The following is an 18,533-nucleotide window of genomic DNA, read 5'->3' on the forward strand; positions in this document are numbered from 1 at the left end:
GAACGGGACTGCAAAGGGATGGTGATGAGATCAGGGTAGTGTTTGTACACTACTGCAAGCATAAGATTGGCAGAAGCAGTTGCATTGGTGCATCTGTGTGGCGCTGACCTTGCTGCTCTACCTTGAAATGCTGCTACCTTGAAATATTTGTGAACTTTGTCCAATATGCATTTTTATCTCACCCAAATAATCTGCTGACATAGGATTACTAGGTAAGTCTCCTTTGGAAATCTCTCAGATATCCCTCTCTTTCAGCTCCCTATATCCACAGATAATAACAATTTCCAGAGTGCTTGTCAAATGTACAAATGTTGCAAAACATTCTTCTGCTGTCAGTTGAAGACCATCTGAATATTTTCATCTTTCTCCCCCTCACCCCATTTTGCTCTTCTTGTACCAAGGCTGAATGCAGGGAGACTCCCATCTTCTTCCACCTCACAAATAGGGAACAATAATTGGGTCACCCCCCCCCCCACCAAGGGCAGCCTGAGAAAAAAAACGATAGAACGAAAGAGCTTCACCCCTTCTGGGCAAGTATCTGAACCAGCCTCCAGTAGCTTTAAAGCAGCTGATTCCCACTGGAAGGTTTTTTGAGTGAGGGTGGTTGAGAGTATAGTTATGGAATGAAGATAAACAAGAAAGGAATAACAAAGGATTAATTCAGCTCTTGCAGTTAAAACTTGATAAGACAATTAAACTACACCCAAATGTGTTTTAGGCTTCATGTAATCAGCTCACATTGTTTCACATTTTGTAAGACTCCACTGCCTTTCTGGCCTTTCAAAATGCCTTGTAAAAGTATTTTTAGAACACATGAAAACAGCTCAAGAACAGGGAAGAAATTCAGGGGATGGCCTGCAGGGACTGATATATCAAGAAAGGTTAAAATATATAGATTACAGAGTGCAAATGTTAACAGTTTGTAAATGTACTGTCTAGGGAGGTAGATATTTTACTTTATCTTAACTGTTTAAATCAAGACAAGATGCCTTTCTAACAGAATCTAGATTGATCTGGGAATTTCTTGAAATCCAGCTCTCTCTGCCTTTGAGCTTTTCCAGATAAAAGTTGTTTCACACAGGAAGGACCAGTAGAAGCTACTTTGCGGCTCTAAGTGCCAAAAAAAAGTTGCTCCCTTCATGGTTCCTTTATCCTACCCACCCCCTTTTGAAGCCCTTTTGCACTGCCTCCATTCAGCTAAATGAAGTCAAGTGTTCATATTTGTATAAACAAAGATATTGTACTGTAATAGATAGACACTTCGGTCCATTCATTTGTGTGGTGAAAGGCAAAAGGACCTGCAACAGAGAAACCTTGGGTGGTGATGGGTAGCAACACGCAATTGCTTCCACATGTCAGATCTGTTACCCCTGGACTCTACAATGTGTATATATTGGGGTTCTGTTCCCTACTGAGGGATTTACAGAAACCTCAAATTATACTGCCCATATAACCTAATGGTTTGGACAATCCCTGCATACTTTAAATTCACAGTTGCCATATGTTCATGGGTGTCCTAATATCTTTCCTTCACAATGTACTTCTCTTGTAGGAGTATTGCATTTCCTCAATACTCACATCATATTTTTCCTAGCTAGTGTGTCCTAAGATTGAGCTCATTAGTTTCATGTGGAAAGTGGTTGCATGCTAGAACTATTAAATGGGTGCCCATGACATCACTGTTGAGCGACCAAACTCCTCCTCCCCAATTGTGCCTGAAAAATTGTGATATTTTTTTTTAACCATTTGGAAGGGTTGATGTCTGTCCAGGAGATTGGAATTGTTATTTTCCTGCAAATGACCACACAGAACAAGGCAAATTGGTTGTTGTAGCACCAAGGAGACCTCCTGGTGATCAAGTGAAATGAGGACTTTTGAGCCTCTGCCTCCATTCCATCTCTTCTAGGTTCTACTCACTTTTGGAGAACTCAGGTCTCTTCAAAGGCCATTCTCTGGCCTGTTGATGGACATTCCTCTTACCTTCCCTAGTGTCCCACCTGCTGCTTCCTTGTGCTGCTGGACTGGTGAGGTTATGTGGGAGCCTGGGAGGCATTTGGTTCCTAAGGTCCAGCAGACCACTGTAATGGTTCCAACTCTGGTTCTAGAAGCCCTGGTGCTGTGCCATCTGGTTCAGTGAGCTCCCTGCTTACCTGCTTCATCCTCTGATCACCGCCATCAGACTCCTAGCTCCTGGTGGCTGCACCATCCAGTTCAGTGCTGAGCCATAAAAAATTGTTTTAGCATTGCTTTTTTCAGTGCTGCTACCTGCCAACATAAGCCTCTGATGCTGCTTGGTAAGATTGCAGGGAGCACTAATGTGGTGCATTAGGGCTCCTTGCCCAGGACCCTCTCAAAGCTGGCACTAGAAACTGGTGTGACTTAAAGTGCCACCCTAAATTCTTAATCGATTCCCTATTAAGGAATTCAGGCTCCATTAAAATCAATGGGGTGTTTTTATTAAAAAAAACAAATTTGACCTAGATGACTTATCTTGAAGTAACCATCTCTTTTATCAAAGGTTGTGAAATACTGGAGCATTGACATTCAACAGCTGAAAAAGTGCATTTGCAATTACCATGTCTAAATTGGATTCTGTAGCTTAGAAAAAGTCACTTCAGCAATTCCTAGTGTTGTAAGAAGCAGAATTTCCTGTTATCATTTCCCATCAAGCATAGCTACTATATGAAGCTACTGTCACAAGTATATTAAACTAATGCTTCTGCACAACCATGTCTGAAGGGTTAATTAAATCCTAGTTCCTCTAACAATTGCCGAAATAGAAACAAAAGGTAGGAAACAACTGTTCAGCATGGAATTTTTTGGAAGGGGCTGGATAATCTTGAAGAAAAGTCTACTATAGAAATGAGGAACAGAAGGAACAAAATTCAGGTGTTAAGAACAACTGGAGATCAAATTAGCAGGGGGAGGGGGAGTTGGATTGGAGAAACATATGGTCATGGAGATTGAATGGAAAGATGGAGCAGAATAAATAGAAGCAATCAAATAATTAGCCAGATAGGGGTGTAGCACAGTTTTGTTCCATCAGTGCAATATTCCAAATGAAAATGTTACTCCAGGACTTGCAGGGCATTTTTTGAAAATGATGACTGATGTGATAAAAATGTTTAGTATCAATGCATAGTTTGGTGACGATAAATGTATTGATTCAATACTACATAACAGGATGTCCTGTATTAGTCCAGGACTTTATGAAGCTCACTAGCCATCTCTTAACACCACAAAGTTATTGTGAGGATAAATTTTGGGGTAGGGAAAATCCATGTGCTCTGCATCCTGGGTAAAATAATAATCACAATAGTATTTTTTAAAAGCCCAACAAACTTTGCAATCACTATAATATCAAAGACAGTATCATAAAGCAAATAGCAACAAATTCATCAAAACAATACAATTCAATAAAGTCACAGTAAGTCATAGTATTGTCAGGATTCTTGCTAATCACATAGAACTTTAATATGGACATTTGAAGAAAAAAAATAATTTGATCTGGCATTGTCTATATACTCTATGACTTCCTTGAGGGAAAGTGAGCCTTCATAAAATTGTTTTCATTAAAAAGATTCCCAGCACCACCACTATCACTATTGTAATGTTTTACGTTTTTAATGAGATTGTATATTGCAGGACACAGACACATTCTCTGGTGTAAAATTCTGTTTATCGAGGGAAGGTAGCATCATTATTTTTTACAGTATTTGGCATCTTAGAGAGTGACAGATTCCTTCAAGCTATCCAACAACAACAACAAAAAATCTGCTCTGGTTGGTTTCTGTCTCTTTATCCATTAGATGTCAAAACCATTACTCAAGGAAAAGGAAGAATCTTAAATGATCCGGAACTGTTAGAGTTAGAGTATATATACAAGAGAAACTGCTTTTGGTCAGTGACTTACAGCAACAAATAATGAAATATGGGGATAAGTTAATTTTTTTCCTTTGGCCTGTTAAGAACTGGAAGGTTTGGTACTAAATAGCCCTGTGAAAGGTTATGCACTCAAGCTGTTCCTCTCGGTTAATGTTCTCATATGGCCCTAAGTGGAACATCTGGTCATTTTCTTTTGACAAAACAAGTTACAAGGCATAAATAAGGCTTTGAATTGCCACAGGAATGTATAATTATGTTGAGTAATACATTAACAATGGGATGCGGGTGGCGCTGTGGTCTAAACCATTCTTGGGCTTGCTGATCAGAAGCCCGGTGGTTCGAATCCCTTCGACAGGGTGAGCTCCTGTTGCTCTGTCCCAGCTTCTGCCAACCTAGCAGCTTGAAGGCATGCCAGTGCAAGTAGATAAATAGGTAACGCTGTGGTGGGAAGGGAAACAGCTCTGGTTTCCGTCACCATGTCCCCTTGCGCCAGAAGTGGCTTAGTCATGATGGCCACATGACACAGAAAGCTGTCTGTGGACAAATGCCTGCTCCCTCGGCCTGAAGCGAGATGAGCGCCACTACCCCATAGTTGCCTTTGACTGGACTTTAACCATCCAGGGGTCCTTTACCTTTACCTTTTTTACCTTAATAAACACATCCTATGCATTCAGTGGTAAGTCACATTAAGCTGAATGGGGCTTACTCCCAGGTAAGTGGATACGGTTTTGCAGGCTTGTTGTAGCTCCTCTCTTGCTCCCATAAGTCAAAATAAAGCTAGGCTTTGACAGGGTTATCTTTACTTAAATCCTTATGTATATTAAATTATTAACGCTGGCATTTTTATAATAATTAAATTACTACATTCTTATATAAAATAGTTTCTTAGTGGAGCAGAGAAATTTTTTTGTTACTGGGAAAGTGGAGGTTTTTTTACTTCATAAAGAAGGGTATAAAATGATATTTTAATTGTAAGAAACGGCATGCCAACTGCAGCAGTTCAACCCTTGGAGATTACAGTTGCCTCAAATAAGGAACCTACAAGGGAAATGTCGATCTCAGGTTAGCTGAAGGGTGAACTGATTTTGCCAGGGGGATATCTCCCCTAGTCTGTCCATGCCAGTCTCCCTGGTAATACAACAAAGTTAGAGTCACACCTCTTCCATGCTATCCTGAATAGTTCATGTATCACTCCACATTCTATTTAATAAAGCTGTGAGCTGTTTAATCGTGATTATTGATGTTTGCATCTACATTTCCTTCACATGGAAATCATTCTGTATTCACAATATTCAAGTTCAACCATATATACATAGCAAATCCCTTCTGATTGTCTTTCTGACATTACAGTGTAGTGTAATGATATTTTCAAATTTAGTTGTTATTTTGAAAAAGGATTTCACAATGCTGGGCTTCATAATATGCTAATCCATCAGTATTAGACAGTCCTCCATAACTGTACAAGTGGGCTTAAAAATTCTGCTACAACTTTGCAAAAATGTGAACGCATGGTAAACATTTAAACCTACAGTATTTAACATTTGTTCCAAGGCTGCAGCATTTTGGAGGAGGAGGCCAATAACTTGGATAATTTGTATTCAAATTATACATTTGAAAATATAATTGACTTTTAAGACAAGGGAGAATACAACATTCTTCCTTTAAAAATAAAACATAAAACAAGTGAATGGAGACAAAAGGTATTATTGAAAGCCATAGCAAAATTCAGCTGCTTAAAACTACACAAAAATTTCTCAAGTAGGCAAGAATCCTTATTCTTTATCAGATTGTTTGTCTTTTAAAAGAAGCCTACAAGCTTTTCTCTGTAAACATTTGTCTCATTGTGCTGGTTCTTCAAATACTAAGAATTGTTAATTGAAATGAATAAAGTGATTGCTAAGCAAGCAGATACAAACAGGCTAATTGTTGCATTAGAATGTCTCTATTGTCAACATTTGCGGGTTGCCTTCGCGGTTCCATTAGTCCCAGTGGTACTTACTGATAGCTTTTTTTCTTTCTTTCTTTTTTGGAAACAGTAACATAGGCAGCAAGGAGGAATAATGAGCTGCCTTCTTGGGGTTAGTGAGGAGTCAGCACAAATTGTGGGAACAAATAACAGTCAGACAAGGCAGTGTTTTATAACATTGGGGCTGCAATCCATCTTTGGGTTCCTTCAAAGCTGGGCTAATAAAGGCCCACTTACAATCCCCAGCAGAGTACAGTTTAATTAAATTTGTCCATTAGAGGATTTCTCCCCCTCCCTTGTACATTCCTGAAATTAATTCTTCTGTTTTCTGCTTGTCTCTTTTCCTTTATCAAAGATGCGCTGAACCTTCGAAACCGACAGGTCATCTGCATCACGCTCAAAGTTCTCCAGCACCTGGTTGTGTCAGCTGACATGGTGGGGGAAGCCTTAGTGCCCTATTATCGACAGATTCTCCCCATTTTAAACATCTTTAAGAATATGAATGGTGAGTGATCCTAGCAGTTACCGCACCTAGCAAGCCCTCCAGCCAGGAGGGGCTTGAGGCAGGGTTAATTAACAGCACAGTTAGATTTTACTACTGCATATAAACTCAGATACATTTGGCACCCTCTCCTGTTGTTCTCCAGGGATGGAGCAAAATTAACAACTTCATTTATTACTTCTTACTGGTAGAGCTTATTCAACACATTACAGAAGCACTGGAGCAGCTCTGTAATCTACCAATAATTAATTTGTAAAGTTTTGTAGCACTTAATTCATTAATAGATTGCACACACCCCTGCACTGCTTTCACCTGACAAGTTAAGACTCTACCTCTTGATCCTTCTCAGAACTTTTCTAATTGGCAAAGTTTGGTGTCATTATTTCCTGCCTTGGTACCCAATATAAGTAAAGTTTTAAACTGATTTATTCAGTTTGAAAGGTAATTTAGTTTTAAAGGAATTTGTTATTCCAAATTCTTTATATTCCTGTTGTTATAAAGTTGCTCTAGCTAAGCTGTGTAGTCTTGCTGTTGAGCAGTTTAAACATTTCAGTAGGGAAGTATTTTTACTTCATTAAAAATCTCATTTTATGTCTTTAAAAATGAAGTTTACTTAATGAAGAATTAGTGTATAAACTCTGCATGCCTCAACCAAACTGCCATTCCTCTTCAAAACCGCTTGATATATTGTTGGATGGGTCACTTTTAAGTAATTACCTTAACATTTTGTTCTATTATTTTAGTATAGCAATGCAGATGAAACTAACTGGGTTTGCTGGAAGCCAGGCTAATTAAGATAATACAATTTGCGAGATGTCAAAAATAGAAATAAAAATCTGGTATTTCAGTAACATATTCACAAGCCTTACCTTTCACTCACATTGCCACCCTATGCATAATCTTATTAATTTGTAACTTACTTCATGGCCCATAAAGTTTAGGTGATACAGCAACAGTAGTTGTTACTTGGGGAGGAAAGGGCTATTAAATGAGTTGGGGACTTTTGATCGATGCAAATTGTGTATTGTTAGCCAATTAACCATTAAAATGCTATCTGATGTGGCTAGAAGAATGGGAATGAGCAGCATCAAGGTAATAATAATAATATTTTTATTATTTGTATCCCACCCATCTAACTGGGTTGTCCTAGGCACTCTGGGTGGTATGGAGAATTGTGGAATGTCGATGAAATGTGACAGTTCATTGCTCTGACATACATGGAATTTCAGAGCAAGCAGGCTTCTCTCCATTCTCTTAAATGGATGCAACCACTTTCTGTGTCCATCTCTTTTCATGTGTGGTGCTGCCCCTTCTCTTGAGAAAGCGAAATACAAAGCAAATTAAAAATTTTAAATAAATAGGGGTTACCCAGTAGAACCTTTCCCCCCCTTAAGTCTGGGGCTATTCTCTCCAGAATCATATTAAGAACTCATCTAAGGAGAGGGAAGAATTGAATCAAACTGGTTTTCTTGTAGTTTTTAACATTATAAAATTATGCTTTAAATAGATGGAGGACCATGTAAAAGTAAATTACACTTCTACACTGGTCAGACTATTAGAATTATGAATAAAATATTTGAGGCAATAAGCTTTTATAATTGCTGTACCAGTGCTATTTTTCTACAAAAAGAGGTGCTGAAACTCATGAGCGCCTCCCTTGTTCTCTTATAACGGCAATGGCACCCACCTGAGAGGTGCTGAAACTGAGTTCTGGTGAGTGCCGGCTGAAAAAGAAAGCCCTGGCTATAGGTCTGTTGAAGTTGCACTGCCATATTTTCTGGTATCTGGTTTTTCTTCTTATTCATTGAGAACCCAATAGTTAAATATTTCTGGAGATTAAAAAATAAGAAAAATATAATGTCTGTGACATGGCTTAGGTCTGTTGTCAACCCTGTGACACAACTTGAATCTATTACCTTCTGGAACTCAATACAGTACCAAAATTTGGTGTTTCTTTACAAGGTGCATTTTAAAACAAATCAATGGGGGAGAAAAACCCATTTTTTAGTATCTGAAAGTGTTTTATTTTTGTTGTTAAAATAATGAACCCTTGTTGTGCAGTTCATATTATAAATGGAGTTTTCTGAAGGTGCCTGAGGTAAATAAATGCTTAAAAGAATTAGGAATGCATTTTATGCTTTTTAGTGAGAAGACAGAATTTATGATGCAGGAGGACCAAAGGGAATCTTCAAAGCTTAGCACTGTCATGTGTTGTATTCTATGGATATTATATAAAGCATGGGAAGTGGAAATTAGTTTGATAAGTGTTAGACAGTTGTATCAAGTAAATGCTTTTTGCATAACATAGTCAGGTAAATGGAAATGCCATTGATCTGCTTTAACAACTATTATATGCTGTCAAGTGAAAACGACTGTAATGGCTTATATGCATTATAAAGTAAAAACATTTTCATGTCATCAATTTATCTTATTCAGTAGTGATCAATAACTGTTTGTGGAATGCTGTGCAGATTAAACAGCCCAGAATATTTTGAAACAAAACCCTGTTGACCTCTGCAGCATACAGAGTAAAGGCACAGATTTAAGATGTATTAAATTAAGTTAATCATTTTGATATCTGTAAGCCCAGATGTGCTAAAAGTTAAAGCGTTAAAAGCTTCTTTTGTAATAGAAGGCCATCATTGTTGGTCAATAAAATGTTGACCCATTGAAATTAATGAACCAAACTTAGTCATGTTACTTCATTTCACTGGGTCTACTCTGAGTAAAAGTGAGTAAAACCATCCCATGAAAAGACATTAACTTCTGGAATCAGAACTTTGAACATATGCAATACTTCCTGACAGTTTATCTATAGATTAGTGGGGAACCACTAGAGTTAACTATAAGACTTGTAATCACAGTTATGCAATACAAACTTACTTTGCGTATTAAGTGTTAACTGGAACCACTCACAGAATCTTAAGTCTAGTCACTAACCGTCTGGATTTAAACACATTAAAGTAAGTCACACACATCTCAATAATCTGGTTAAGGCCACCTGTTGCCTACTGAAATCCTGCCTAAATTGGTGGAATTAGTATTCTAGTGTTAGTAGTTTGTAGTCTAAAGGTATCTGACAGTGCTATTTTATAAGGTAGCATTATCTGAACACAAGATTCCTTCATTTTCAGCTAATCCCACCCCCATATGACACATCCCACAATTTTTGGTATACCCGCCGCCCTTCTGGAGGGACTTTTCAGCAGTTGCAAGGGCCAAAAAACGATGGGGGTGGATATCTACTATGTGAGTTTACCTTCTGCTCATGCAGTGTTGGATTCCACTCCCTAATATAGGGGTAGTCAATGTGGTGCACTTCATAAATATCGGACTGCAACTGTAATCAGTTCTGACCATTAGCCATAGTGGTTTGGGCTCATGGGAGCTGCAGTTCAAAACATATGGAAGGCACCATATTTGCTATCCCTGCCATAATACTTAGCAGCCACCACTAGGTTACTGCAGTGCATTATATGTGGGGCTGCCTTTGAAGATGATTTGGAAACTGCAGCTGGTGTAGAATTTGGTGGCCAGGTTGCTCACTGATGCAAGACGGTCTAAGCCAGCCTTTCTCAACCTGTGGGTCCCCAGATGATGTTGAACTACAACTCCCATCACCCCTAGCTAGCAAGGCCAGAGCTCGGGGATGATGGGAGTTGTATTCCAACAACATCTGGGGACCCACAGGTTGAGAACCGCTGGACTAAGCACTGATTGCACTGGCTACCAATTTTTTGGGGGTTCAATTCAAAGTGCTGGTTTTGTCCTATAAAGTATCATGCATCTCAGAGCCCCAGTACTTCAGCTTAGGAAGCTGTCTTATCCTGAGTCAGGCCATTGGGTCCATCTGACTCAGTATTGTCTACACTGACTGGCAGCAGCTCTCCAGGGCCTCAAGCAGGGTTCTTTCCTAGATCCACCTAGATATGCCAGGGGTTGGGACCTCCTGCATGCAAGCAGATACTCTACCATTGAACTACAGCCCTTTCCCAAGGACTGCCTCTCTCCATAGGAACTGACCCAGCCTCTTCTCCATGTGCACCCACCACAGGCGGTCTGGAGAGGGGAAACATAAGAATGGGCCTTTTCAGTGGTGGGTCACCACTTGTAAAAAGGTTTTCCTCTAGGGGGCTTGCCTAGTGCCATCCTTGTCAAGTTTTGGGTGCCTTTTTATTTATTCTTAAATATTATTTCCTTTAGATATAAGACCTGCAACAGCTACATAAAATGAGAATTAAAATAAAACAACAATATAATAATAATAATAATAATAATAATAATAATAATAATAATAATAATAATAAATTTATTATTTGTACCCCGCTCATCTGGCTGGGTTTCCCCAGCCACTCTGGGCGGCTTCCATAGAAACAAAAAATACACTAAAATATCACACATTAAAAACTTCCCTGAACAGGGTTGCCTTAAGATGTCTTCTGAATGTCAGGTAGTTGTTTATCGCTTTGACATCTGATGGGAGGGCGTTCCACAGGGCGGGCGCCACTACTGAGAAGGCCCTCTGCCTGGTTTGCTTCTCACAATGAGGGAACCGCCAGAAGGCCCTCGGCGCTGGACCTCAGCGTCCAGGCAGAACGATGGGGGTGGAGACGCTCAGATAAACCTTTCTAAATATATTAACAAAGTTTTGTGTGTATGTGTGTGTGTGTGTGTGTGTGTGTGTGTGTGTAAACAGATCTGAAATGATGTATAATAATGTATATGCTTAGATTGCTGACCATTTGTTTTTAAAAAACACATTTCCTTTTTACCTGCACTTTTGGCCCTTGGTTTTCTGTGTTTTAAAGAATTTTGGATCCATGCCATCAGCTGATAGGTAGATGGGTGTGGTTTGGGGAAATGACCTGGTGGGCCAAATTGGACTTGCTTGCATGCCAAGATTGGTCTGCAGGCCAGAGGTTCTCCACCCTTTGTTCCACTGTAGCTGTAACAGGAAAGCTCTGCCAAAGTTACAAGCATTTTCTATGGCTGATTTATTTACATTCCAATCCTATGCATGTCTAGTCAGAAGAAAGTCCTATTGCTTTCAATGAGGCTTACTCCTAGATAAGCACGAATAGGATTGCAGCCTTCATCAGCTTTCCTAACCATCTGTATTCGGGTTTTTATAACATACCGTCTAACACATTTGAAAAACTATAACACTTCCTATTTATTATTGCTGTATAATTTGTAATTACTGACTTAATTTCTTAGATGGAAATGCAGTATTAGCCTGTGTGAAATAGAACTGACTCAGCAGTGATTAATTAAAAGTTATTAATACTTAGCAGTTCCTTCTGATGTGTTAATAGCCTAATTAGTTCAGCATCTTAAATGACTGAAAAAAGAAAATAGAAGATTCACCAAGTCAGATGATGTGCTCCATTTTGACAAATGTAACAACATCAAGGCATTTAATATCCACCCAATATAATGATTATTGGCTAGTGGATATAAAACACTATATGGCCAGACGTGAATCCTGAATTCTGCTTCCTTTAAAAACAAGTCATGTTTTAAAAACTGTCCAAATAAAGTATACATCAGATAAAATGTAATTACATAATCCCTAAGTATTCTGCGACTACCCAGAAGTCCAGAAAAGTGAATGCAATGCTATGTAGTACATGAAACATGGTACTGTAGTCAAAACAAACAGCTCCATGTTGAACACTCCTCAAGTGGTAAAACTTAAATGTCTAGATATCATTACACTACATATTTTTTTCTTACTCCTTTTCATTGGCTGCTGCTCTCAGAGGTAAAGAACTACTCAGCACAATGATGTAAGGACACATAACGGAGGAGAAAACTCAACAAGGTTTTACTGTTTTTGGTGGCAGTGCCATTTTAATAGAATGTAGCTCTGCCCTCCTTTCCAGAACTTTTTTTGGTCAGCACTGGGTCTGAAAAGTGTACTTGTGCTGTTGATTGATTTTCTAATAGCGATCAAAAGAGTCACTGGTGCTCCCTGAACTTGTTAGATATGTTGTTGGCCTCTTACCATGCTTGCTTGAGGACATGCATCAGAACCTACCTCTGAGTTGAAGGAGTCCCTCAGAAATAACAATTGACTGAGGAAATTAGTAGTCTGGTGCTGAGATAACCTCTTCCAACTTCAGGTTCTGACTTTATTAATGCTGGGGACCAGATTGCTGGCTGTTCAGTAGAGCTGGCTCAGCAAAGCAAATTTGCTAAATTAAAAACAGCGTAATTTCATCTAGATTGTGGAGCATCAGCATAGAACAGGGGTGTAGATAACCAGTTCATGGGCCCAGTTAACTCAGCCCACAAGTCTGTTTCACACAAGCCATCCCTACCAGCCGTACACTTGCTTTTATGTACGGTGTGGGGCAAGTAAGAGATGATTCTATGTTTTAGTATTGTTCATCGCTGTGTTTCTTAGGAGAAGATTTGCCAATGATGATTTTAAGAATGTTCTATACTTGGAATAGGCTGGCACATTTTTCTTAGGACTCCTTTTGGAAAGCAGGTTAAGTGATTTACAGGAAGTTATGTTTATTTTCAGAATGGTTCTTCACTTCTGTTGCATGTTTGTAAACAAATATGTTACATCTCAAGGGGACATATGGTTTAAAATTTGTTTCACTACTTAAAGTGACATATTTCTATGTTAAATGTGCAGCAAAAAGTTGTCTAATGATTCAAATGGGTTGTATTTATTTGTCACACATATTTTGAATTAATGTACTCAATTAAAATTCTATTCTAGGGAGAATATTTCTGTGAAAGACAGTGCAAAATTGCTATGCTCTGAAAAATTGGTTTTGCTGTATCTGCACCTGGCTTTCAGATTTTACAGAACAAAAATGAGAACAGCTTCTAAAAGCTGTGGAACATCAAGGGAGGAACATGCCCCACCTCTCCTCATTTCCAGTTCCATGTTACAGACAGTCTTTAAATTTTGTCATAGCTGGTCACATTGACAGTACATATAAGTAGTATATCCCTTATATAACTCCAGATGCTGCTAGATATTTCATGCTGACATCACTTTCTCCAGTGAAGTCATGGCTGCCAATGGGGACATGAATAAAGATGCTTTGAACATTTAACAGAACTGGGAACAAAGGGTGCTTTCTCTCTCTTGCTTCCAGGTTGTGTGTGAAGGGAGAGAATCATTCACTTTCTGCACAGGGAGACACTCCTGTCCTTGTTTTCATCACGTATCCAAGGTGGCCGCAGGACTGTGTCTACTGAGTAGTGCATCATCTGTACTCTCAGTGTAATAAGCGACCAAAGACTTTAGAGAACCTAAATGGTTCCATACCCTTGTTACTGTACTTCACTCATGAAAGGGAACTGCTAGTGCTATGGTCTAAATCACTGAGGCTCTTGGGCTTGCTGATCAGCAGAAGGTCAGTGGTTCGAATTCATGTGACTGGGTGAGCTCCTATTGCTCTGTCCCAGCTTCTGCCAACCTAGCAGTTCAAAAGCACACCAGTGCAAGTAGATAAATACAGTAGGTCCCACTGCGGCGGGAAGGTAAATGGTGTTTCCATGTGCTCTGGCTTCCATCATGGTGTTTTGTTGCGCCAGAAACGGTTTAGTCATGCTGGCAACATTACCCAGAAAGCTGACCCACATGACCCCTTCTCCCTCAGCCTAAAAAGCGAGATGAGCACCGCACCTCATAGTCGCCTTTGCCTGGACCTAACCGTCCAGGGGTCCTTTACCTTTACCTTTATTCTACTTGTTACATTGTTTTAACCCCACATAACAATTTGTTTATTGCTTTGTTTCTGATTGGTATACCAACACATGTATGAAACATAATTTATCCAGATGCCTTTTAAAGCATATTATGCTCTTTTTTTACCTCATGTGCTTTCTATCCTTTGTCTTTGTTTTACACCCACACACCCACATACACATAGTACATTTGTGCTTACTGCAATTTTCACTGGCTGATATACTGCTGGAGTTAACCACATGACACACGCAGCCCCTTGTTGACCTATGTGTGAAAATTCTGATGTATCGTCGAACCATACCACTAAATCAGCAAGTGCACTGCATAAACTATTTATGACTGAAACCTCACCTGGTGATCCATGTATCCAGGTCAACAGTTTATGGGTGAAATAAAGAATATTTCTGGTTTGCAGACACAAGTGATGGAGAAATTACTATATCCCTTGCTAATCTTGTCCCATGGTCAATTGCCTTCACTGCTGGAAGAAAAATACAACATTCTGTAATTTCCAGTCATGTTGCCTTTCTTTTATTTTCCAATACTGAATTTTGTTGTTCCAGCTCTATTAGACTAAAGAAACTGCTGCTATCAGGCAATTCTTTCCCCCCATTATCGGCACTTAAGGACCATAATTATTTTTTCTTGTTACATTTTGCTTTGATAAAACATCATTTTGCTAAACAGTTACATTACAAGTAAGTGTGTTTTACAAGTGATATGTGTACAAGCGTTGCATAGTTGATGGGCTGATGGAATATAATGACAGTTATTTATAAATCAACATTTTAGATCAATCATTGTGGAAATTCCCCCCATTTCTTGGGAAAAGAAAATTAGCAAGAACCACTGAGTCCCAATTTGAGTTCAGAAGAGCTCTGTTCATTTATATACTGCACCAAGATAGCATTAAAGAGAAGTTTCCATTAGAGTAAAACAATACACTGGCTACCCGAACCTGGAGCAATGGCTTAGACATGTTTCTATGATAGAGAAAGGGTGGGGGTGGGCAGAAATATTACTGTTGCAGTATATGTACTTCAGGAAGGAGATCAAGGTGGGGGGGTTGACCTCTCAACTCCAAGTATTCTTGGCAGATGTGAACTTTCTGGGTTTAAATTCTGACTAAACATACGGAAAAACCTTCTGACAATAAGAGCAGTTCACCAATGGAACAGTCTCCCTTAGGAGGTTGTGGACTCTCCTTCCTTGGAGGTTTTTAAGCAGAGGTTGGATGGCCATCAGCCATGGGTGATAGATAGATAGATAGATAGATAGATAGATAGATAGATAGATAATACTTTATTTGGCTATAAGCCCACCAGGTAAAACCAATCGGTAAATAAAATAGCATTTTACATTCTAAAATATCAACTAAAATATTTCAGCGCATAGTCTCGTTCACATTGCATACAGTCTCTAGATGTACCATATTGTGGCCTTGAATATAAAGATGGTGGATAGAATTTACTAGATTTTAATAGTCATGCAGCATTCCATGAAGTCTTTTATATGAAAGAACAGAATTCAGGAATCTTGCAACCTGTAATATTCTATAAGAGTCAATGTCCTGGAGTAGATAGGCTAGATGTAATTCAGGTGGTTTAGCAACAGTTTCCAAAATGATTGAACTCAGAATCCTTGATCGGGGAACAATATATAAAGGACAATTAAACACCATGGGTGCTTTAGCTGAGATTCCTGCATTGCAGGACGTTGGACCAATGACCCTTAGGGTCCCTTCCAACTCTATGATTCTGTGATCATGGCACTGAATCAGTCTGGTCACTGATGGATAACCTTTATCAGGAGAGAGACAGGAGACGTATAACCCTGTTGGTTCTCCTTCATCTCTCATTGGTGTTTTGTACCATTGACCATGTTATCCTTCTATATCACCTTCAGGGAATCTGAGTTGAGGATACTATTTTACAGTGGTTTGGCTCCTGTTCCCAAAGCCATTTCAGAGAATAGTGTTTGGTGATGATTCATCAGTCCCTTGTCCCCAGTGCTATTCAATATCTACAGTGGTGCCTCGCAAGACGAAATTAATTCGTTCCGCAAGTTTTTTCTTCTTGCGAGTTTTTCGTCTTGCGAAGCACGGTTTCCCATAGGAATGCATTGAAAATCAATTAATGCATTCCTAGGGAAACCGCCTTCAGACCAGATCCGGGGACAGTCTGTCCCCCGACCTCTTCTGAAGGCTGGGGGGGGGGACAAGGGCTTTTCTTCCCACTGCCAGCCTTCAGAAGGCTGTTCTGAAGGCTGGCGGTGGGAAGAAAAGCCCTTCTTCCCACCTCCCGCCCCACAAGCTCCGGGGACAGGAGGGCTTTGCTGCCGACCGCCAGCATTTTAAAAGCCCCTGCTGTCCCGGGGCGATTTTAAAATGCTGGCGGGCGGGAGCGAAGCCTCCGCTGTCCCAGGGAGATTTTAAAATGCTGGGGGTCGGCAGCGAACGCTTCCAGGACCTCTTCTGAAGGCCGGCTGTGGGCGAAAGTCTTTGCTCCCGACCGCCAGCAATTTAAAACAGGTCCCCGGAGATTTCCCTATGGGCTTTCGTCTTGTGAAGCAAGCCCATAGGGAAATTCGTCTTGCGAAGCGCCTCCAAAACAGAAAACCCTTTCGTCTTGTGGGTTTTCCGTCTTGCGAGGCATTCGTCTTGCGGGGTACCACTGTATATCCTCTGATGGGAACATGCGCTCAGTTCCTGCTTTGAGGGCATGACTTCTTCAGCAAGACTTGTACTGCTTGGTAATTCTATCTTTAACAATGCTTTTCTCACAGACATTAAGCTAACCAGTTTGTAATTTCCTGACTCCCCTTTGGATCTCTTCTTTTGGTGTTGTTTGGTGTTTCATTGGTCACTTTTAGTCCTTAGATACTAAATAAGGAACTTGGGGACAAGTTACTTATTTTGTTATATGATCAGCATTTTCTCATCTGAATTCTTTAAAAACTCTTGAATGGTTGACATAAGGACTGAGTGATTTGTCATTTTTAACTTGTTAATAAGGGCAAGAATTTCATAACTTGTCACCACTGTTTGCCTCAGTTTGTCACTCTAGATGGCTGGAGACCCAGATGCCTGTAAAGTCTCTAGCTCCCTTATACACCTCCCCAGACTTTATGATCATCAGGGGACATCATCATCACTTCTCATGGTGATGGTGTCACAATCTTCTTGACATACAGGGTGTGGTGACATGTGAGGGGACATTCTCTACTCTGGAATTCCTTCCCCTCTCAGGTGCAAAATGTTAACTGTATGAACCAATGTCATACCTATATTCACCAGCATTGGAATATTTCCTCTACATTGTCTAGTTAAATTAAATGATGGTAAACATAAAAGTGCACCTGGCTGTCTTGATTTTCGGAAAGGTTAATATAGAACAGTCTTTGCCCGCACAGCAGGTCATGTCTAGTTTTGTTAAGGATCTAATACATCTCTTTATTCCCATCTGCTGTTATCCTCTACTCTGAAATTAAACTGATCATAAAATGGCTATTCAATATCTATTAAAACTTTTACATGCTTATGGCCTTTGATTATTACCTCCCAAGGTAGCCTACATCACCATAATGCTGGCCTTCAATTTAATGCTTTGTTAGTAAATGCTGTATAAGCTGTTCTTTACTAGGATACTGCAATCCTTTGTGCCGCTTAGTTATTTCTCACAAGATTTGACTCAATTGTAATTTATTGCCACACAACATTTACATAGTTATACACTTTGTATCAGTAATTGCAGGGTGAGTCTTTTAAAAGAGGCCCCATGGATACAGAGTACACATGTTCCATGGGGCCTCTTTTAAAAGATTCACCCTGTATATTATTATTGTATTTTGTATGTTTATTATTTTATGGGAACTGCTTTGACTTGAAGTGGTAAGTATATCCAGATAAATAATATCTTAAGTGCTGAGGCCTTAGCCCGTCAGAATTCACATGGTCAGTGGTGTGTTCCATGGTGAAACCACCGCAAGAATGAGACATTTAAAATTAGCCATTTACCACATAGACTTTTCATGTGTCCTTTACAGAGGACCATCCACTATCTCTTTCCACCTCTAGAAAACAAGCTCCCCACTGCTTTGCTGCTTCTCCTCTCGGTAAGTGGGAGCAACATGTCATGTTGGGAAACCAGAAGAGCATTGCTGTACCTGCCCTGCTTGCTACTGGATCATCAATGGGTATTTAGCATTATTATGACATGGTTTTTAAGTGAATCAAGCCATAGAGGTGTGTTTTTCTAATTCCATGTCAATCACAGTAAAAATAAGCAATTTCATCCCAGAGTTATGGCCTTCCTCCACTTATATTTTCTTAGATTATGGCCATGTTGTACTTTTCTGAGGTGAGAAAAACAAATTTAATGCTTGTTGTAACTTGAAATATTTTCTCTAAAATGGTTGACCTAATGCTAATTTTATGTGGGAATCGTGTGTCGTGTGTGAATGTA

General features: G+C 39.6%; 1 protein-coding gene across 2 annotated transcripts in view; it reads left to right on the top strand.

Moving 5' to 3' along the window:
* The window catches only part of PACRG (parkin coregulated), a 222,065-nt gene that overhangs the window by 106,339 nt on the left and 97,193 nt on the right, over nucleotides 1–18,533 (top strand). Inside the window, exon 4 of one of the 2 annotated variants that reach the window (XM_081187953.1) lies at nucleotides 6,207–6,356. The exons of the other annotated variant lie outside the window; for it this stretch is intronic. Coding sequence (XP_081044079.1) covers nucleotides 6,207–6,356 — 150 coding nt within the window. The remainder of the gene's footprint in view (nucleotides 1–6,206; nucleotides 6,357–18,533) is intronic. 2 annotated transcript variants of the gene reach the window in all.

Source organism: Podarcis bocagei (assembly GCF_964188305.1).
Source record: "Podarcis bocagei genome assembly, chromosome: 3".
Taxonomy (NCBI): Eukaryota; Metazoa; Chordata; class Lepidosauria; order Squamata; family Lacertidae; genus Podarcis; species Podarcis bocagei.